Here is a 23,035-nt window from a genome sequence, read left to right as displayed (position 1 = left end):
AAAAAAAAATTAATTGAAGAGTTGTGCGGCATGGGTATCCACCGTTCGCAAAAAAATGAGGGAACCAATTGCATATGCTTCCCCACAACCCAAAAAGAAGAAATTTATGGGAAGTGAAGGTTGGAAATCTAATAACAGTTTTTTGTACATATACATGGGAAACGTGGTATATCTAATTCTCAGTAACAGTGAATTAATACACATTGCCTGACAAAACTTGTTACAAAATTGTATCTTTTATGCATGTGTCACCAATACTCCAATCCAAACTAGTAAATATTGCAGTAAAACACAGCATTAGTTCAGTATTCAAGTTAATATGGTGATAATGAAATCAGGAAGCTATGACTCGCCATAGCAAAACAAAAAAATAATCACAAAAGTAAAAGCACAGGCATATATAGCACAGTGATTACAAACAATACATTGAAGGCAGACACCACAGTTGACATACTTAACCCAAAAGTCATAATTTCGCCGTAATTGTTGGTCCAAAGCTAATAAGGATTTTGGCAAAATAAGGGTAATATGTATATATTTGGTTGTGTATTTTCGCCAGGTGGAAGCATGTTAGAGAGCTGCTGGTCACTAAACACTGCATTAGTGCAGCGGAGGAGTGCATCAATTACGGACGCAAAAATTCCCCAGAATTATACTTTGACAAAATAAAAGCATGTTTTACTGTAAGTTTATGAGCTGGAGTATATTTAGAACTATATTTAGACTTGTTATTTTGGTTTATTTCGTCAGGAAAACTAATGTCAGAGTGACTCAATTGCATGTTTCCGTGCACAGCCGCACCCGCCTGAGGTACCAAACAAGGCACCTCTCGTTTTGTTGCCCTTACTCTATACACGACTTTGCCGGCCGCTGGCATCTAACATCATGGAATGGCAACTGCATGCAAAATCTACTACCGTATTTTTCGGACTATAAGTCGCAGTTTTTTTCATAGTTTGGCCGGGGGTGCGACTTATACTCAGGAGCGATTTATGTGTGAAATTATTAACACATTACCGTAAAATATCAAATAATATTATTTAGCTCATTCACGTAAGAGACTAGACGTATAAGATTTCATCGGATTTAGCGATTAGGAGTGACAGATTGTTTAGTAAACGTATAGCATGTTCTATATGTTATAGTTATTTGAATGACTCTTACCATAATATGTTACGTTAACATACCAGGCACGTTCTCAGTTGGTTATTTATGCCTCATATAACGTACACTTATTCAGCCTGTTGTTCACTATTCTTTATTTATTTTAAATTGCCTTTCAAAGGTCTATTCTTGGTGTTGGGTTTTATCAAATAAATTTCCCCCAAAAATGCGACTTATACTCCAGTGCGACTTATATATGTTTTTTTCCTTCTTTATTATGCATTTTCGGCCGGTGCGACTTATACTCCGGAGCGACTTATACTTCGAACAATACGGTATATAAAACTTGCAAATGAGACCCAGGAGTTTTAAGAAAACAAGATATAAGAAACTGGACAGCACAGTTGTCATAATTAGCTAACTTAAATGTTAAATAAAAAAAAATACATGTATTATATCATAAAACTATTAAGATATGAACACACACATAAAAAGTAAAAAAAATTGGTACCATTGAGTACCAGATCAGTGTAAATGTGAAAGGTACCCATCTTTAACTTCTCCTACTTTTATAAGAAAAAAATAAAATAAAATAAATAAATATTGACTCTTACCCCCCCTAAAAAAAATAAAATAAATAAATATTGAATGTTGTTACCCAAAGTATATTAAGTGGGGTTTTTCAGAAAAACAAATACAAAAAACACAAAAACAACCTGTCTCTGTGATCACTATAGGTGTATAAATAATAATATAGTGTTAAATAAAATCAGTCCCTTGGGCACAAAACTGAAAATAATACAGCTCTCCAAAAAGTGCACTTCTGCTGCTATTGGAACATACTAACTACACACACAGGCAGACAGCTAACAAACAATCCAAGACGTCTAATAAAGTTCCGAAGCAGATTAATCCATTTAGGCTCTTTATTGTTGTTGTTCTTGCTTTGTCTTTTCCTATCTTTACTTTTGTCTTGCACTGGACTGTTATTTTTTATTTTTTTTAAACTGAAATACACACAATGACAAATGTATAAGCTATGTGATTCAATTAACATACTCAAATTTAATACACAATATTTAAATATTAGCTTCACACAAATATACAGTATAGAGATGTCCGATAATATCGGCCTGCCGATATTATCGGCCGATAAATGCTTTAAAATGTAATATCGGAAATGATCGGTATCGTTTTTTTAATTATCGGTATCGGTTTTTTATTTTTATTAAATCAACATAAAAAAACACAAAATACACTTACAATTAGTGCACCAACCCAAAAAACCTCCCTCCCCCCATTTACACTCATTCACACAAAAGGGTTGTTTCTTTCTGTTATTAATATTCTGGTTCCTACATTATATATCAATATATATCAATACAGTCTGCAAGGGATACAGTCCGTAAGCACACATGATTGTGCGTGCTGCTGGTCCACTAATAGTACTAACCTTTAACACTTAATTTGACTCATTTTCATTCATTACCAGTTTCTATGTAACTGTTTTTATATTGTTTTACTTTCTTTTTTATTCAAGAAAATTTTTTTAATTTATTTATCTTATTTTATTTTATTAATTTAAAAAAAAAGGGACTTTATCTTCACCATACCTGGTTGTCCAAATTAGGCATAATAATGTGTTAATTCCACGACTGTATATATCGGTATCGGTTGATATCGTTATCGGTAATTAAAGAGTTGGACAATATCGAAATATCGGATATCGGCAAAAAGCCATTATCGGACATCCCTAATACAGTACTATCATCAAACAAATACTTCTGAGTGTTGAAACTATTTCGATGGTGGGAATACACGACCGGCAGCCATTTTAAGTCCTCAAATCATCCATTGAAACTGTGCACACAAATCGTTTTTCAATAAATATCTTAGTTTTAAATTTAACCACTTTCCTCCTTAATATTGAGTTACATAAACAAGTTAAACAGTTTACTTACAGACTTATCTTTTCCAAGGCTTGTAAGAGCTAACACAACTTGTCTACTCCTCAATTGTCTCATGAACCGAACTGACTCGCCAACCCGGAAGTGGCCAGACTAATGACGCCTAGTATTTTCATATCGCCACAAGGTGTCAGTAAGAGTCTACAATCAAATGGGCATAACATTGCCCATTTGGGATTCGTTCCCAGGGATTCGATTAAAGAACCAACTCCTTTTCTTTACTATAGTGTTCTCGATAACGGGTACCGGTTCTCAGAAAGGGATTCGAGGGTGAGGACTCCGTTCTTTTCTTATCGAACAACTGGGAAAACCGGTTTCGAGCATCATCCCTAGTGGAAAAAATCTGATCACGATTTTTCTGACAGAAATTGCGATTTCGATTTTGACTCACGATTTCTTTTCAAATCAAGCTTCAGTAACAGTAACAGATTTAAAACATGACAAAAAATGATATACCATGAAAACATTAAATGCTATGTAATGCAAGGATGAATACTAAAAGGTAAGAATTGCTTCAAACATGTATTTATTAAGAAACATGCATGTACATTCTCCAAAGTTCTTGACCAACAGCAGTTATTAAAACTAAAGAACTAAAACCAGTACAAAAACCTTAATTATGTTAAGATAAATAAAAAAGTTTAAGTTAAATAAAATACAAAACAATTCCAACACAAAAAGCAATGCTTAATATATAATAAGAAAAACAAAATTCAACAACTTCAATAAAGGAAAAAAAGGATTCTGACCTTATGTAAACAGTCTTATACTCAAGTAGGTAGGTCAGTCTTTTATGGCTCAAGAGAGCTAGCCTATCAACATCTATAGCAGCAATTCAAGTACTTTATTCAACCCTGGAAGAAACCTGAACAATATTTTAAAGTGAAATTGAAAAGTAATGGTAATAAAGAAAATACTATTACAAAAACAAAATGACCCAACCTCTGCCCTTCTGAAAAATATGTCAGACATTAAAATAGGTGGGTCATTCATTTACCGCTTAGCAGCACCCAAATATTGCACATCTATTCTGTTAACAATAGAACATAATATTCCTGAAAACTAGCATTTATCTTTTTTTTTTTTACAAAAACTGACACCACAAGTCAGGGTAAAGTGCAGAACAAACACAATCTAAAAAGTACTTTAACAATAATACTTGCTTCCCTGACATCTCTACATCACTCTTCACAGATTTTTGGTCAAGAAAACTAGCATGTCAACCTTTGATGGTTTAAGACATGAGCGCTGACATGTGACAACATTGCCACTAGCACTAAACAATCTTTCTGATGGTGAACTGGTGGCTGGTAATAAACGACGCTGTAATTGTGGTATGTTTGCTACAATGGGCTGAATCGCTCGGGGTTGACTTTTCACCGGACTTTTTGGTCATACATTCGTCGTGTAACTGCCGGTGGTGATTTTTCAAGTGCCGGAATAAATTAGTCGTGTTGCCTTGGGATGTGGCGACTTTGGCCCGACAAGTTTTACAAAGTACCTGTTTCTGATGCACATCTGAAGTTTCGAAACCGAAGTAGTCCCAAATGACAGACGTGCTGCTCTTCTTCTGTATTAAAACTAAATCCTCCTCCACTTCTGACCCGGCGGCAGCAGCCATTTCCTCCAGGACGTTTGTTTCTTCACCAAAGTTGTTAGTGGGCGTGTACGCGGTAGCCTCGTCAATGGCCGCCTCTGATTGGTTAGCGTGACGGCATGCCCTGCTCACAAGTAGTTTACCACTTCTGATTGGTGAGTTTGACAAGGCATGAGAGTAGCACGAGCAGGCTGCATATACACAACAGACATGTCAGCCAGGAGAGCTAAATAACGTTCGTCTAAAACCGAAGCCTTCACGATCTCAAGATTGAGACTTCTGAAATCGCAATTTCGATCTGAAAACGATAAATCGTTCAGCCCTAATCCCTAGTCTATAAAAGAAGTTAAGTGCTCACGCTTAGCGTCATGTGTATGGAAAATAGACACGAGAGGGACAAGCGGTAGAAAATGGATGGATGGATGGATGGAGTGCTGCCAGCATTGCTGCAGGGGATCAGCCTGTCAGAAGGAAGCTTCTCCCAATGCTTTAGATATAAGTACATTTGCTTGACAATTTAAGGACGACTTTTCGCCTCTCTGTGTCCTAATAGGAAAACCCTGAAGATGCACATGGAGATGGATCATTCCACCGTCCAAAAAGAACCTCCTTCCCACGACAGTGTCCGCTGCCCATTCTGCCTCTACCAGACCAAGAGCAAGAACAACATGATCGACCACGTCCTGTTGCATCGTGGTACGTGACCTTCCGCACCCGTTTACAACATCTCTCGGATCCCTGCTCTTCATTTTTTGAAAATGTATCTCCGCAGAGGAACGCGTCGTCCCCATGGAGGTGCGGCGCCCGAGGCTTTCGCGCTACCTCCACGGCGTCGTCTTCCGCTGTCACAAGTGCACGTACACGAGCGCCACCGGCGAAAACCTGCGCTCGCACGTGGCCAAGCACGACAACGTCAAGCCCTACAGGTGTCGCCTGTGCTACTTCGACTGCTCGAAGCTGAGCAACTTGGAGGCCCACCTGTGCAGTAAGCATCAAGTGAGTACTGTGGGGGACCGGGTACTTTGGATGTGTTAGTTTTATTTCCATCATGTTCAAATATCAGATCGCTTTTTGCATACAATTTTTTACTTGTATGGCGTATATTGTATTGACCCGGATATAAGATTACCCTGCTCATTACATTTTCCTTGTGTCAAAGACGTGCACCTCCCAACCTATTTACAAAGTTCCTATTATTCAATTAAAAATGAGTAAAATAAACACTACTTCAATGACCCACTAATAGTGTTTTTCAACCTTTTTTGAGCCAAGGCACATTTTTTTCATAGAAAAAATGCGGAGGCACATTTTTTTCATAGAAAAAATGCGGAGGCACACCACCAGCAGAAATCATTAAAAACTGAAACTCAGCAGCCGATATTGACAATAAAAAGTTGTTGTCGCAATTGTTGGATATGACTTTAAAGCATAACCACGCATGCATCAATATAGCTCTTGTCTCAAATTAGGTGTACTGTCACCACCTGTCACATCACACCCTGACTTATTTGGAGTTTTTTGCTGTTTTCCTGTGTGTAGTGTTTTACTTCTTGTCTTGCGCTCCTATTTTGGTGTCTTTTTCTTTTTTTTTGGTATTTTCCTGTAGCAGTTTCATGTCTTCCTTGACCGCTATTCCCCACACCTGCTTTGTTTTAGCAATCAAGAATATTTCAGTTGTTTTTATCCTTCTTTGTGGGGACATTGTTGATTGTCATGTCATGTACTTTGTGGACGCCGTCTTTGCTCCACAGTAAGTCTTTGCTGTCGTCCAGCATTCTGTTTTTGTTTACTTTGTAGCCAGTTCAGTTTTAGTTTGGTTCTGCATAGCCTTCCCTAAGCTTCAATGCCTTTTCTTTGGGGCACTCACCTTTTGTTTATTTTTGGTTTAAGCATTAGACACCTTTTTACCTGCACACTGCCTCCCGCTGTTTCCCACATCTACGAACCTGCTGCTACCTACTTTTATGGAAGAGTGTAACGTGGTAAGTCTGCCGATCTCCAGACAGTACAGACACTCAACAACGGCACATTATTTGCGGATTATAATTACTGGTTTGCAAAAAATATTTTTAACCCAAATAGGTGAAATGAGATAATCTCCCACGGCACACCAGACTGTATCTCACGGCACACCAGTGTGCCGCGGCACAGTGGTTGAAAAACACTGCACTAATATATATACAATATAACTTTGGTAATACAGCTCTATATCTTCGTATTTAGCTCCAACAAATAAATACACGATATATTCAGAATTGGAAGAATGGTTATATATTTTGATTAATATGTGTGTTACTATGTATTTTATGGTGTAAGAGTGTTTATTTGAGTCTGGACTTTATTTCTGGACTTCTACTGAGGTAGCATCTCTAACTGTTACCGGGAGGGCATTCCAGAGTACTAGAGCCCCAATAGAAAACGCTCTATAGCCCGCAGACTTTTTTTGGGTTCTGGGAATCACTAATAAGCCGGAGTTCTTTGAACGCAGATTTCTTGCCGGGACATATGGTACAATACAATCAGCAAGATAGGATGGAGCTAGATTTTAGTATTTTTATACGTAAGTAGTAAAACCTTAAAGTGCACAGGAAGCCAGTGCAGGTGAGCCAGTATAGGTATATATATATATATATATATATATATATATATATATATATATATATATATATATATATATATATATATATATATATATATATATATATGTACAAACCCCGTTTCCATATGAGTTGGGAAATTGTGTTATATGTAAATATAAACGGAATACAATGATGTGCAAATCATTTTCAACCCATATTCAGTTGAATATGCTACAAATACAACATATTTGATGTTCAAACTGATAAACATTTTTTTTTTTTGCAAATAATCATTAACTTTAGAATTTGATGCCAGCAAGACGTGACAAAGAAGTTGGGAAAGGTGGCAATAAATACTGATAAAGTTGAGGAATGCTCATCAAACACTTATTTGGAACATCCCACAGGTGAACAGGCAAATTGGGAACAGGTGGGTGCCATGATTGGGTATGAAAGTAGATTCCACGAAATGCTTAGTCATTCACAAACAAGGATTGGGCGAGGGTCACCACTTTGTCAACAAATGTGTGAGCAAATTGTTGAACAGTTTAAGAAAAACCTTTCTCAACCAGCTATTGCAAGGAATTTAGGGATTTCACCATCTACGCTCCGTAATATCATCAAAGGGTTCAGAGAATTTGGAGAAATCACTGCACGTAAGCAGCTAAGCCCGTGACCTTCGATCCCTCAGGCTGTACTGCATCAACAAGCGACATCAGTGTGTAAAGGATATCACCACATGGGTTCAGGAACACTTCAGAAACCCACTGTCAGTAACTACAATTGGTCGCTACATCTGTAAGTGCAAGTTAAAACTCTCCTATGCAAGGCGAAAACCGTTAATCAACAACACCCAGCAACGCCGTCGGCTTCGTTGGGCCTGAGCTCATCTAAGATGGACTGATGCAAAGTGGAAAAGTGTTTTGTGGTCTGACGAGTCCACATTTCAAATTGTTTTTGGAGACTGTGGACGTCGTGTCCTCTGGACCAAAGAGTAAAAGAACCATCCGGATTGTTATAGGCGCAAAGTTGAAAAGCCAGCATCTGTGATGGTATGAGAGTGTATTAGTGCCCAAGACATGGGTAACATACACATCTGTGAAGGCACTATTAATGCTGAAAGTTACATAAAGGTTTTGGAGCAACATATGTTGCCACCCAAGCAACGTTATCATGGACGCCCCTGCTTATTAATGCCAAGCCACGTGTTACATCAACGTGGCTTCATAGTAAAAGAGTGCGGGTACTAGATTGGCCAGCCTGTAGTCCAGACCTGTCTCCCATTGAAAATGTGTGGTGCATTATGAAGCCTAAAATAGCAAAACGGACACCCCCGGACTGTTGAACAACTTAAGCTGTACATCAAGCAAGAATGGGAAAGAATTCCACCTGAGAAGCTTCAAAAATGTGTCTCCTCAGTTCCCAAACGTTTACCGAGTGTTGTTAAAAGGAAAGGCCATGTAACACAGTGGTGAACATGCCCTTTCCCAACTACTTTGGCACGTGTTGCAGCCATGAAATTCTAAGTTAATTATTATTTGCAAAAAAAAAAAAAGTTTATGAGTTTGAACATCAAATATCTTGTCTTTGTAGTGCATTCAATTGAATATGGGTTGAAAAGGATTTGCAAATCATTGTATTCCGTTTATATTTACATCTAACACAATTTCCCAACTCATATGGAAACGGGGTTTGTATGTAAAGGTATATACAGTATAGGCGTAATATGATCAAACTTTCTTGTTCTTGTCAAAAGTCTAGCAGCCGCATTTTGTACCAACTGTAATCTTTTAATGCTACACATACTGGGAGGCCTGAAAATAATACGTTACAGTAATGGAGACGAGACATAACGAACGCATGAATGATGATCTCAGCGTCGCTAGTGGACAAAATGGAACAAATTTAAGCGATGTTACGGAGATGAAAGAAGGCCGTTTTAGTAACACTCAAACGAGAGAGTTGGGTGGAAGATAATACCCAGATTCTTTACCGAGTCGCCTTGTGTAATTGTTTGGTTGTCAAATGTTAAGGTGGTATTATTAAATAGGTGTCGGTGTCTAGCAGGACCGATAATCAGCATTTCCGTTTTCTTAGCGTTGAGTTGCAAAAAGTTAGCAGACATCCATTGTTTAATTTCATGAAGACACGCCTCCAGCTGACTACAATCCGGCGTGATGGTCAGCTTTAGGGGCATGTAGAGTTGGGTGTCATCAGCATAACAGTGAAAGCTAACACCGTATTTGCGTATGATGTCACCTAGCGGCAGCATGTAGATGCTGAAGAGTGCAGGGCCAAGATCCGAACCCTGGGGAACTCCGCACGTTACCTTAACATAGTCAGAGGTCACATTGTTATGGGAGACGCACTGCATCCTGTCAGTAAGATACAGTATATACCAATTACTGTGTGTACATTTTTAATTTTGTGATCGAAGCCGTGTCAAAGACAAATTTCAGTTTTTTCATGTAGAAACAGACAATAAAGCCATATTCTATTCCGGTGTTTTTCAACCACTGTGCCGCGGCACACTAATGTGCCTTGACATACAGTCCGGTGTGCCGTGGGAGATTATCTAATTTCACCTATTTGGGTTAAAAATATTTTTTGCAAACCAGTAATTATAGTCTGCAAATGATGTGTTGTTGTTGAGTGTCTGTGCTGTCTAGAGCTCGGCAGAGTAACCTGTGTAATACTCTTCCATATCAGTAGGTGGCAGCTGGTAGCTAATTGCTTTGTAGATGTCAGAAATAGCGGGGAAAGCGTGCAGGTAAAAAGGTGTCTAATGCTTAAACCAAAAATAAACAAAAGGTGAGTGCCCCTAAGAAAAGGCATTGAAGCTTAGGGAAGGCTATGCAGAACGAAACTAAAACTGAACTGGCTACAAAGTAAACAAAAACAGAATGCTGGACGACAGCAAAGACTTATTGCGGAGCAAAGGCGGCGTCCACAATGTACATCCGAACATGACATGACAATCAACAATGTCCCCACAAAGAAGGATAAAAACAACTGAAATATTCTTGATTGCTAAAACAAAGTTGATGCGGGAAATATCGCTCAAAGGAAGACATGACACTGCCACAGGAAAATACAAAAAAAGGGAAAAAAACACCAAAATAGGAGGGCAAGACAAGAACTAAAACACGACACACAGGAAAACAGCAAAAAACTCAAAATGAGTCACGGCGTGATGTGACAGGTGGTGACAGTACACCTACTTTGAGACAAGAGCTATAGCAGTGGTCGGCAACCCGCGGCTCCGGAGCCGCATGCGGCTCTTTGACCACTCTGGTGCGGCTCAGCTGCATACTTGCCGACCCCCCCCGATTTTACCAGGAGACTTAGTGCCTCTCCTAGATAACTCCCAGGGCAAATATAATCCTATTTTCACTCTAATTACTAAATTAAGGGCATGCCCTAATTGCACTGCAGTAATAGTCCTCTATAGCATTTACAAACAGCGTGCCAGCCCGGCCACATGTTGTATGTAGCTTTTACTTGCACACGTAGGAGACAGCAAAGCATACTTAGTCATTAGCCACACAGCTTACACTGACGGTAGCCGTACCGTATAAAACAACTTTAACACTGTTACGTTACAAATATGCGCCACACTGTGAACCCACACCAAAAAAGAATGAAAAACACATTTCTGGAGGACATCCCACTGTAACACAACATAAACACAACACAACCAATACCCAGAATCCCATGCAGCCCTAACTCTTCCGGTCTAGATTATACACCCCCGCTACCACAAACACCCCCCCCCCCTCCGTGCGTCGGTTGAGCGGAAGAGTTAGTGCTGCATGGGATTCTGGGTATTTATTGTGTTGTGTTTATGTAGTGTTACAGTGCAGATGTTCTCCAGAAATGTGTTTGTCATTCTTTTTTGGTGTGGGTTCAAAGTGTGGCGCATATTTGTAACGTAACAGTGTTAAAGTTGTTTTATACGGTACGGCTACCGTCAGTGTAAGCAGTGTGGCTGCTGAGCTAGTACGCCTTGCTGTCACTTGCATGAGCAAGCTGAAGCTGCATTCTACATGTGGCCGAGCAGGTACATTGTTTGGGCAGGCTGTAGAGGGCGCCAAAAGCAGTGCCATCACTCCCTGATATTCGGGAGTCTCCCGGAAATAATGAGAGGGTTAGCAAGTATGACGCTATCAAGCGCCATTGATTCAAATCTCGCGGGTCGCACTGACATCAAATTTCCATATTAAAGTGCGTGCCGGTGCGTGTGTCTGAGACCCCTGGTTAACATAGCACAAAGCAATTAAAGCTTTATATGCGGTGTTTTTCATTTTAATTTTTTTTTTTTTTTTTGTGGCTCCCATTATTTTCTTTAATTTGTGAAACTTGCCAAAATGGCTCTTTGAGTGGTAAAGGTTGCCGACCCCTGAGCTATAGTGATGCATGCTTGGTTATGGTTTAAAGTCATATACAACAACAAATTTTTACTGTCAACTGAGTTTCGTTTTTTAATGATTTCTGCCGGATTTTTTCAACACAAAAAATGTGCCTTGGCTCAAAAAAGGTTGAAAAACACTGTTCTATTCAACAGGCATCGCCCTTTAAAGGCGTGCACACACTCTGCTCTCATGAAACGTCTCTCAACTGCATATGCCAGCTATTTGAAGTCTTTTTTTTTTTAAATTACTTTCCCTAGTAATTTATTTATTTATTAAAGAATAATTCCGTAATTCAATGTACTTTTTTTGGTAAGGTAACGAGTAACTATGATTATTACTTTTTAAAAGTAATATTACAAACCATGCCTATAACACAAAAGCTATCATGTTGTTTTGTTCGGTTAACTTAACACATTGGATCAGTTTTAACATCTTTACTGAATCAAAGTGGTGATCCCATTTTTTTTTATTTGGCTTACTTGTTGAGTCCGCTGAATTCGCATTGTATCTGGGGCTTGCTATGCTTTGCTGTGATGTATCAACCAGCCTTATTTTTGGAAATATGTGGAATTGTTTTGCATCTAAGCACAATTTCCCCAGCGAATCTCAGTTTAAGCTGATGCTCTCTTGTTTGTGCAGGTTGTCAGGAACCACGAGCTTGTGGGCCAGGTCAATTTGGACCAGCTGGAGATGAAGGGCAACGAGGAGGAGGAGGAGGAAGAAGAAGAAGAGAGGTCCAGCGTGGAAAATGAGGATGTTTTTACAGATTCCAACCAAGCAACAGAGGAGAGAGACTCTAGTGAGCCTGCAGAGGATGTTGTGAGGATGGAGAAAAGCATCTGTAAAGATAAGAAGATGCAGGAGGAGGAGAGTGGGTCGTCTAGGACAAACCCAGAAGAACCAGAGAACAATTCTGACCTCCAAAGTGGGCACGGAAGCTTTATACAAGAAGAAGGAAAGGAGGACGCGGAAGGGAGCTCCAAAGAAAGCCACGAATCTGGCAAGTTGAGCCTGAAGTCCCTCCAGGACAAGACGCTGAACGCGGAGGCGCGTGTGGAAAAGGACATACTGCGCCACATCCTGCAGCGGGATGAGGACGGCAAGCTCCACGCGCGGCAGGAGGAAAGCACCAGCGTGCGTCGGGTCATCTTCCAGGACGTCAAGCGGGAAGTGGACGGAGGCTGCAGTCCTTTGAGGGAAAATGTCTCACTGAAAAGCACCAGAGACGACAAAAGGAAGCTGGGCGACTCTTACGGACGCACGGCAACGGCAAATGAAGGATGCCTGCAGGGGGAACGGAGCCCCGTCGCACCGAAGGAAGGACAGGACGAGGAGGATAAGAAGACGAGACGAGGGAAGCTCGAGGAACTTCAGGAGAAAGAACGAGGGGGAAAGACGCTTGGGCCGAAAAGTAAGGACCGAGAAGTTTTTGGAGGTAAGTGCTTCCTTCAGCTTGGTAGAAGTTCCTTCATGAATTAATAATGACTTGTATTAGGTTATTAGTAGAGATGTCTGATAATATCGGACTGACGATATTATCGACCGATAAATGCTATAAAATGTAATATCGTAAATTATCGGTATCGGTTTCAAAAGTATCGGTATCGGTTTCAAAAAGTAAAATGTATGACTTTTTAAAACGCCGCTGTGTACACGGACGTAGGGAGAAGTACAGAGCGCCAATAAACCTTAAAGGCCCACGCAGTCTGATAGTTTATACATCAATGATGAAATCTTAACATTGCAACACATGCCAATACGGCCGGGTTAGATTAGTAAAGTGTAATTTTAAATTTGCCGCGGAATATTCTGCTGAAAACGTCTCGGTACGATGACGTTTGCGCGTGACGTCACGGATTGCGCGGACATATTGGGACAGCATTGTGGCCAGCTATTAAGTCGTCTGTTTTCATCGCAAAATTCCACAGTATTCTGGACATCTGTGTTGGTGAATCTTTTGCAATTTGTTTAATGAACAATGGAGACCGCAAAGAAGAAAGCTGTAGGTGGGATCGGTGTATTAGCGGCCGGCTGCAGCAACACAACCAGGAGGACTTTGAGTTGGATAGCAGACGCGCTACCGTGAGTACGCAGCTTTGGCTTCCAAACATTTGATCGCTTGCCCGTACGTGCGTGCCGCTATGTGCATGTCACGTACGTAACTTTGGGGAAATATATGTGCTGTATGAACTTTGCGGAGGTGAACGGTACTTTGGGCTGTGGGATTGAGTGTGTTGTGGGGGTGTTTGATTTGTATTGGGGGGTTATATGGACGGGAGGGGGGAGGTGTTTGTTATGCGGATTAATTTGTGGCATATTAAATATAAGCCTGGTTGTGTTGTGGCTAATCGAGTATATATATGTCTTGTGTTTATTTACTGTTTTAATCATTCCCAGCTGAATATCAGGTCCCACCCGCCTCTCACAGCATCTGAATCGCTTCCACTGCCCTGTTCTCCTTCATACTCACTTTCCTCATCCACGAATCTTTCATCCTCGCTCAAATTAATGGGGTATTCGTCGCTTTCTCGGTCCGAATCGCTCTCGCTGCTGCTGGCCATGATTGTAAACAATGTGCAGATGTGAGGAGCTCCACAACCTGTGACGTCACGCTACTTCCGGTACAGGCAAGGCTTTTTTATCAGCGACCGAAAGTTGCGAACTTTATCGTCGATGTTCTCTACTAAATCCTTTCAGCAAAAATATGGCAATATCGCGAAATGATCAAGTATGACACATAGAATGGATCTGCTATCCCCGTTTAAATAAGAAAATTTCATTTCAGTAGGCCTTTAAAGGCACTTCCTTTGCGTGCCGGCCTAGTCACATAATATCTACAGCTTTTCACACACACGTGAATGCAAGCATACTTGGTCAACAGCCATACAGGTCACACTGAGGGTGACCGTATAAACAACTTTAACACTGTTACAAATATGCGCCACACTGTGAACCCACACCAAACAAGAATGACATACACATTTCGGGAGAACATCCGCACCGTAACACAACATAAACACAACAGAACAAATACCCAGAACCCCTTGCAGCCCTAACTCTTCCGGGACGCTACAATATACACCCCCCGCTACCCTCCAAAACCCCACCCCGCCCACCTCAACCTCCTCGTGCTCCTCTCAGGGAGAGCATGTCCCAAATTCCAAGCTGCTGTTTTGAGGCATGTTAAAAAAAATAATGCACTTTGTGACTTCAATAATAAATATGGCAGTGCCATGTTGGCATTTTTTTTCCCATAACTTGAGTTGATTTATTTTGGAAAACCTTGTTCATTGTTAAATGCATCCAGCGGGGCATCACAACAAAATTAGGCATAATAATGTGTTAATTCCACGACTGTATATATCGGTATCGGTTGATATCGGAATCGGTAATTAAGAGTTGGACAATATCGGATATCGGCAAAAAAGACATTATCGGATATCTCTAGTTACATGAATGAAAAAACGCTTTAAATAATGGAAAGTAGGCTTGTTTTGATCACATTTAGTGCTCAAAGATGCTATGGACATCTTGTTTTAATAATATAGGACCTCTAACACAAGAGTAGCACTATTAATACATATTGTTTTCAAAATAAAGGCTGCCTCGTTAACCCCTCACCTCTAATAAAACCCCTCTTTCTCGATGCAGGTGCGTCAGAGATGGGGGACGCCGCTGCTCCCGAGGAGAAGACGTTCCCTTGCGAGTTGTGCGGACGAAACCTCCGAAGCAAATCGGAGCTGGAGATCCACGCCGCTCGCCACGGGATGTGAAAAGCCCTCCAGTCCATGAAAACAGGCCCAAAGTATCGAAACACTATTTCTAATACACCGAAAGACATTTCAGATGTCCCGCCTTTAAAATGTTTTCTACATTTTAAACATTTTCTAAAAGAACGTGTTTGTTTTTTTTTAAATGTAAGATATTACGTTATCTTCAGTAGAATAAATAAAGCTTGGAAAACAGCCGCTAAATGTCTGACATGTTTATTTAGTTCTCCGTTTTAGGATCCTCTTGTGATAAACAAGTGTACTACTGTGTAAAAAAAAAAAAAAAAAAACTAATAAAAACGTGATATTTTTTAATTTTTTTCCAACATTTGGACAAAACTCCCAAAACGTCTAGTGATATTGTTGCTTTCAAGTACTGTAGTACATTTGTAACTTTGTCTCGTCTCACATCCTGCAAATAAAAAACTTTTGTTTGTTTTTTTAAAAAGTCTTGGTGTTTTATTTAACAAACTGAATTGTGTTATTACATTTTTACTTGCGTCTGGTTTCGCGGATCAGTCGACGCGGCGCTCGGGCGATCCGAGCTTCGAATGGATGCCGTGAACGCCTCATTTCACCAACGTGTTGTTACGACACCAGTGTGACATCCGAATGTAAACCGACACCGCTTCCTGGTACCGACTTCACTATTAATAATGGCACGTTGAGAGAAGGACCAGCGAAGAACTAAGAAGAAGAAGAGTTTTCTCCTCATTTTATGTAAATAATGTAAGTATATCCACGCTGCTTGCTAGCTTGGTTTAAATCTGTGAGCGAAGGAGGGGGGGGGGGGGTGCTCAATGACGTTCACAAGAGGCGGAAGTGGTCGATACAACTTTAATTATATTTACAAATGTTTTTATATTTAAAACATTCTGTTCAGACAAAACACGCGGATTAAATACTCAGCTCCCCGTGTACAATCTTCTTTACAGTTACGTGTTTGCGACTTTTGTTTCCTGGTTCATAAACTAAGTGGACTAAACCTCACATACTTGAGGAAAACAATCAAGTGCTTCGGTTAAAATAGACGATCTTTGACAAGCATTTTTTACTGTGGATCCCTAAAACCAGTGGAGCTTTTCATGTAGGCTAACTTTGTTTTACACTTGTGGGAATGTGTTCAGCCAACAGATGTCCAGTGATGCTTAACCTTTTTGTCCGAGGGCCTCAACTTTTCCACTACAGAGCGAGCCGGGGCTCACTAAAATATTAACACTGTAATCCTGGTCTTGATTTCATTCATATTCAATAATTATGTCAAATGATCTAAACGTGTTAAAAACAAATATTGTTATTTATTGAACACATAAACCTCAGGCTTAGGTCAGGCTGATTAACCCTTGTGTGGCGTTGGGGTCTGTGAGACACGTTTTAATTTTTTTATTAAATAGGGACGGCGTGGCGAAGTTGGTAGAGTGGCTGTGCCAGCAATCGGAGTGTTGCTGGTTACTGGGGTTCAATTCCCACCTTCTACCTTCCTAGTCACGTCCGTTGTGTCCTTGGGCAAGACACTTCACCCTTTGCCTCTGATGGCTGCTGGTTAGCGCCTTGCATGGCAGCTCCCGCCATCAGTGTGTGAATGTGTGTGTGAATGGGTAAATGCGGAAATACTGTCAAAGCGCTTTGAGTACCTTGAAGGTAGAAAAGCGCTATACAAGTACACCCCATTTATCATTTATTTATTTATTAAAAGAAAAATGATACAATTAATTAAATTTTGAAACAGAGACTCACTGACTTCGGCTCATTTTCTGTGAAGAACATATATCAGAATACATATTCAATGACCACACACCATACATCCCCCCTACGCATTTGATGTCAGGGTCCACTGGACCCGAGGCTAATAGAAGTGTGGAAATTGATGTTCTGTGTACCACACGCACCCACCCATCCATCCACCCACCCGCACACACACACACACAGCAGGCCTAGACAGGAGGAGGACAGGGTGTAGGTACACAGCAGTGACGTGGTGGCAGGTCAGGCGGGGCCTCACGTGCCATCATGGGGAAAAAAAAAAATGTAAAAAGAAAAAAAATTAATTAAATTGTTATATGTATCCAGTGATTATACTATAAACTTATTTTCCATTTAACTTCACCAGTTTTAGATTATTTTTATTCAAAATCGCTGAATTTTCACATTTTCCATTTAAATACTGAGAAGAGACTTGCTGTGATCAGCAGCCAGTTGAGGCTCGTCACTCAGTTGTGCCTCACCATGGATTGCGGACTCGGCTAACTGCTGGCCTGCTGTGCAGTGAGACCGTATTGCTATATGAATTATATAATACATTTCCATAGTTTAGTTAGCTGAGGTATATAATGTACAGTGTATTTTGTCAACAACTGTATGTGTGTAACGTGTTTCTTGTGCTGAGCAATCATAAAACGGCTGCGAAGACGCACTGGCTGAGGCTCGCAGTAATCCCGCCTCGTGGTGGTAGAGAATGCACCCCCGCCGTAGAATGCACCCCCTGACGGGAGTGTTATATCAACTAAAGCCCACACTTAAACTTTCCACGTGCAAGATTGAATCTATTTAAAAAAGTTATTTAATAAGAAGCCAAAAAGTGCAAAAACAATAATGTTCGTGTTGGAGGAGTTGTGATTGACTGCTGGGCCACAACATTAGGTACACCTGCAGACTGCAGCACGGATTTCATATTTCATTCATTCACAACTCCTCCAACACGAACATTATTGTTTTTGCACTTTTTGGCTTCTTATTAAATAACTTTTTTGAATAGATTCAATCTTGCACGTGGAAAGTTTAAGTGTGGGCTTTAGTTGATATAACACTCCCGTCAGGGGGTGCATTCTACGGCGGGGGTGCATTGTCCAGCACAACAGCGGCGCATGGACTTCATTTATAAGTAAAGGTAAGACCATAATAATGTTTTTTTTTATTAAATGTGCTTTTTTGTGTGCTACAGTTTGTATGTGTAAAGTTAAAGTTAAGTTAAAGTACCAATGATTGTCACACACACACTAGGTGTAATGAAATTTGTCCTCTGCATTTGTCCTTGTTCACCCCTGGGAGGTGAGGGGAGCAGTGGGCAGCAGCGGCGCCGCGCCCGGGAATAATTTTTGGTGATTCAACCCCCAATTCCAACCCTTGATGCTGAGTGCCAAGCAGGGAAGAATGCTGGTATGAGCTTTTAAACATAACCCGTTAACTGCTGCCAATCAGATGGTGAATAAGATACTCTTTAGGGTTCCTATGTTTGTAAATCTGACTGTGATGAAGTCAGTGCCTCACCAGCCATGAACCTCACCGCACGTCACTGGTACACAGAACATCAGAGGGTCAAATGTGCGAGAAAATGAGAGCAGACAGTGTTGACAAACAATGTTGCAACCTTGTGTCGGAACCGCAGGTGCAGAAACACAGAAGAAGATGCAGAAACTGGCAGAGAAATTTTCCGTGCAACGTTCATATCGTTGTTACTCAGCCAGCGTTTGTGGGTCTGATGGACCCGTTGCATTTTGTGGCTTTTAATGCCTCACAATCAAACACTTGTATGTTAAAATGCTGAACAGATGTTTATTGGGATAAGGTAAACATCTGTTCAGTATTTTAACATACAAGTGTTTGATTGTGAGGCATTAAAAGCCACAACGGGTCCATCAGACCCACAAACGCTGGCTGAGTAACAACAATATGAACATTACACAAGGGTTGAAAAAAATAAGTACGAACCAAATATACCGCATAAGAAGGGACTCATGAATAACTGGCGAAAAATACATTTATGTTCAATTTTGTTGTGCTATAATAGATTAAACAAAATTAATAATGAATATCTTTCCGTCAATAAAATTAAAGTGCAAATGAAAACCGAGATTCACTACTTCAGTCATCATTTTTGCGCTTATAGGGGTCATATTAGGATTAGTTTTCGACATTTAAAGCACTTCCTTGTGGTCTACATCAGTGTTTTTCAACCTTTTTTGAGCCAAGGCACATTTTTTGCGTTGAAAAAATGCTGAGGCACACCACCAGCAGAAATCATTAAAAAACAAAACTCAGTTGACAGTAAAAAGTTGTTGTCGCAATTGTTGGATACGACTTTAAAGCATAACCAAGCATGCATCAATATAGCTCTTGTCTCAAAGTAGGTGTACTGTCACCACCTGTCACATCACGCCGTGACTTATTTGGACTTTTTTGCTGTTTTCCTGTGTGTAGTGTTTTACTTCTTGTCTTGCGCTCCTATTTTGGTGGCTTTTTCTCTTTTTTTTGGTATTTTCCTGTAGCAGTTTCATGTCTTCCTTTGAGCGATATTTACCGCATCTACTTTGTTGTAGCAATTAAGAATATTTTAGTTGTTTTTATCCTTCTTTGTGGGGACATTGTCGATTGTCATGTCATGTTCGGATGTACATTGTGGACGCCGTCTTTGCTCCACAGTAAGTCTTTGCTGTCGTCCAGCATTCTGTTTTTGTTGACTTTGTAGCCAGTTCAGTTTTAGTTTCGTTCTGCATAGCCTTCCCTAAGCTTCAATGCCTTTTCTTAGGGGCGCTCACCTTTTGTTTATTTTTGGTTTGAGCATTAGACACCTTTTTACCTGCACGCTGCCTCCCGCTGTTTTCGACATCTACAAAGCAATTATCTACCTGCTGCCACCTACTGATATGGAAGAGTATTACACGGTTACTCTGCCGAGCTCTAGACAGCACAGACACTCAACAACAACACATCATTTGCAGACTATAATTACTGGTTTGCAAACAATATTTTTAACTCCAATAGGTGAAATTCGATCATCTCCCACGGCACACCAGACTGTATCTCACGGCACACTAATGTGCTGCGGCACAGTGGTTGAAAAACACTGCTCTACATAGCATGTAGTGGTGGTTCTTTGGTCAAAATGTTGCATAGATGATGTTTTACAGACCATCTTTAAGCCGCTTTCTGACCGTCTCTTCAACATGGTCTTGTTTACGCCCCTCCACTTTGACTGCGTTTTCCTTGACAGCCATGTTGTAGTTTTTAGCGCTTCCACAGCGAGTCTACTGACAGATATAAGTTCGAACTGGAAATGGCAACAGCGGAGGATGCACGTGCATGAAGGAGCCAGTCTGTCCCCACAACAAGAGGATAGAGAAAAGGGACTACAATGGCGCACTCGCACAAATCTCTTCGGGTAAAACTTTACCATATATGGACATATCTGACATCACACTTGGCAAAAACGTCACAAATTGGGCAAATTCCAAACAGCTCGTTTAGAGGAAGTATGATGATTTTTTTTAAAAATATCTCCGCCATGCCTTCATGGATTATTTGACATTTTGGGGATTTATGCAGATCCCAAATACTTAAAAATAGATACCAATAGGTAAGAAAAGTTAGTTTTGCAGAAAAGGTCCCCTTAAAGCAGTGGTCCCCAACCTTTTTTGCACCACGGACCGGTTTAATGTAGGCATTATTTTCAGGGACAGGCTTCCCACTTGTGAAAAATACAAGTGACTATAACGCTGAATTAGTGGGAGCCCTGGGCTTGTTTCTTTGCAATGAAATGCTGATGGAAATCAGCCTTTGGCTACGATCTGTCACATTTATATTTGATATGTTCATTAATGTGCATTGTATCACGTCACAAAGTTATAACAAATGGCAACTTCCTATGAGGAGTTTTATTGTACATCATTGGTGGGTCTAGTGCACAGGTGTCAAACTCAAGGCCCGCAGGCCAGATCTGCCCCTCCACGTCCTCTTACATGGCCCGCAAAAGCTTGGAAATAATATGTGTCAATAAAATACCTTATATTTTCTTTCTTTACTTTCTTATTTTCTTACTAAAGGTAGTAGGGTTTTTTTAAATAGTTTGACAGGGGAAAAAAATAGTGTCCAATATTGCAACAAATATTATAGTATCTTACTTTTATGGTGAAAAAATTATATTAGCGTCCCTTCACTGGCTCCCTGTGTGTTACCGAATCAATTTTAAACTCCTTTTATTTGTTTTTAAATGTCTAAACTAGGGGTCACCAACGCGGTGCCCGCGGGCACCAGGTAGCCCGTAAGGACCAGATGAGTAGCCCGCTGGCCTGTTCTAAAAATAGCTCAAATAGCAGCACTTACCAGTGAGCTGCCTCTATTTTTTAAATTTTATTTATTCACTAGCAAGCTGGTCTCGCTTTGCTCGACATTTTTAATTCTAAGAGAGACAAAACTCAAATAGAATTTGAAAATCCAAGAAAATATTTTAAAGACTTGGTCTTCACTAACTGACAAAGAAACAGATAACAGATATGCTGTCCAGTTCAAAGTGTGACATGATTTATTTAAAAATTTGAGAGTTGACTTTTGTATTTTTCATGAGTTATTATTTGTACAAACATGGTGCAAAGTAATTCATGATTTGTTAAAAAAAAATGTTAGTGGCTAGCTAGTTAAAATGGGATATTGTGATTGCACAAGACTGTCTTAGAAGTGATCATTTGAAAATGTTCAATTTGAAAAATGTGCACTTAGAGAAAATGTAAAAATAAAGTGTTGCATATTGATATTTATCTGTTTCTATATATATTTATTGTGAGAAATCATTAAGATTATCAGTGTTTCCACAAAGATAAATATCATTAATTATTAATAATAACATAAAGTTAAAGGTATATTGAGCAAATTGGCTATTTCTGGCAATTTATTTAAGTGTGTATCAAACTGGTAGCCCTTCGCATTAATCAGTACCCAAGAAGTAGCTCTTGGTTTCAAAAAGGTTGGTGACCTCTGGTCTAAACAACCTCGCGCCAACATATCTCTCCGACCTCCTTCAGCCTTACTGCCCCACCCGGTCCCTAAAATCAGCCGATCAGCTGCTACTGACGGTCCCTGACACAAGGCTGAAGCTTAGAGGTGACAGAGCTTTCGCCGCTGCTGCTCCCAAGCTCTGGAACGACCTACCTCTGAGTGTTAGACAAGCCTCCTCTCTTCCTGTTTTTAAATCTCTCTTAAAAACATACTTTTGTTTCATGGCTTTTAACACTGAGTGATATCCATCCTGCAATGGCGCCCCACAATACACCTGCTGTGAACCTGTTTTTATGTTTTAATGTTTTTATGTTTTATTTATTTATTTATTTTTTATCGTGTTCTGCTTGTGTTGTGTTGTGTTTGCTCGGTTCTCGTATTATCTTTTAACCTGCCCATTGTACAACACTTTGACTACCCCTGTGGTAAATTTTAAATGTGCTTTATAAATAAAGTTGATTTGATTTGATTTAGGGTTTTTTTAACTAGTTTGACAGGGAGAAAAAATAGTGTCCAATATTGCAACAAATATTATAGTATCTAACTTTTATGGTGAAAATCCAAATACATATTTAAATATCTGCTTAACTTATGGTTTCGAAGCAAGTTATCCATGAAATCGTACACTATAAAAATGACCAATATATTTTACTGTAAAATTTAGGGATTTTTTTTTTTTACAGCATATTAATGTAAGTTGAAAAAAACCCGACCAATGTTTGTTTTTTCACAGTAAAATTCTGTCAACTGAGCTGTCAGTTTTTTGTTTTGTTTTTTTAAATCCACGGTTGATGATTTTATGGTACCACATTTTATTTTGGTAAAAAACTGGCAGCTG

At 39.9% G+C, this 23,035-nt stretch overlaps 2 protein-coding genes across 3 annotated transcripts in view; both read left to right on the top strand.

The window, feature by feature from the left end:
- The window catches only part of LOC133632581 (zinc finger protein 462-like), a 29,471-nt gene extending 13,844 nt beyond the window's left edge, over positions 1-15,627 (top strand). For both annotated transcript variants that reach the window (XM_062025069.1, XM_062025068.1), the window contains exons 7-10: positions 5,222-5,364; positions 5,441-5,664; positions 12,299-13,094; positions 15,311-15,627. In XM_062025069.1, the coding sequence (XP_061881053.1) occupies positions 5,222-5,364; positions 5,441-5,664; positions 12,299-13,094; positions 15,311-15,432 (1,285 nt within the window). In that variant the 3' untranslated portion in view covers positions 15,433-15,627. The remainder of the gene's footprint in view (positions 1-5,221; positions 5,365-5,440; positions 5,665-12,298; positions 13,095-15,310) is intronic.
- A 373-nt stretch (positions 15,628-16,000) lies between these two features.
- Positions 16,001-23,035, top strand: part of mfsd10 (major facilitator superfamily domain containing 10) — a 28,577-nt gene continuing 21,542 nt past the window's right edge. The window contains exon 1 of the mRNA XM_062025086.1: positions 16,001-16,158. The gene's annotated coding sequence lies outside the window, so the exon portion shown is untranslated. The remainder of the gene's footprint in view (positions 16,159-23,035) is intronic.

This window comes from Entelurus aequoreus, linkage group LG17 (assembly GCF_033978785.1).
Source record: "Entelurus aequoreus isolate RoL-2023_Sb linkage group LG17, RoL_Eaeq_v1.1, whole genome shotgun sequence".
In the NCBI taxonomy this organism is placed as follows: domain Eukaryota; kingdom Metazoa; phylum Chordata; class Actinopteri; order Syngnathiformes; family Syngnathidae; genus Entelurus; species Entelurus aequoreus.
This window is presented reverse-complemented; position numbering and strand designations above follow the sequence as displayed.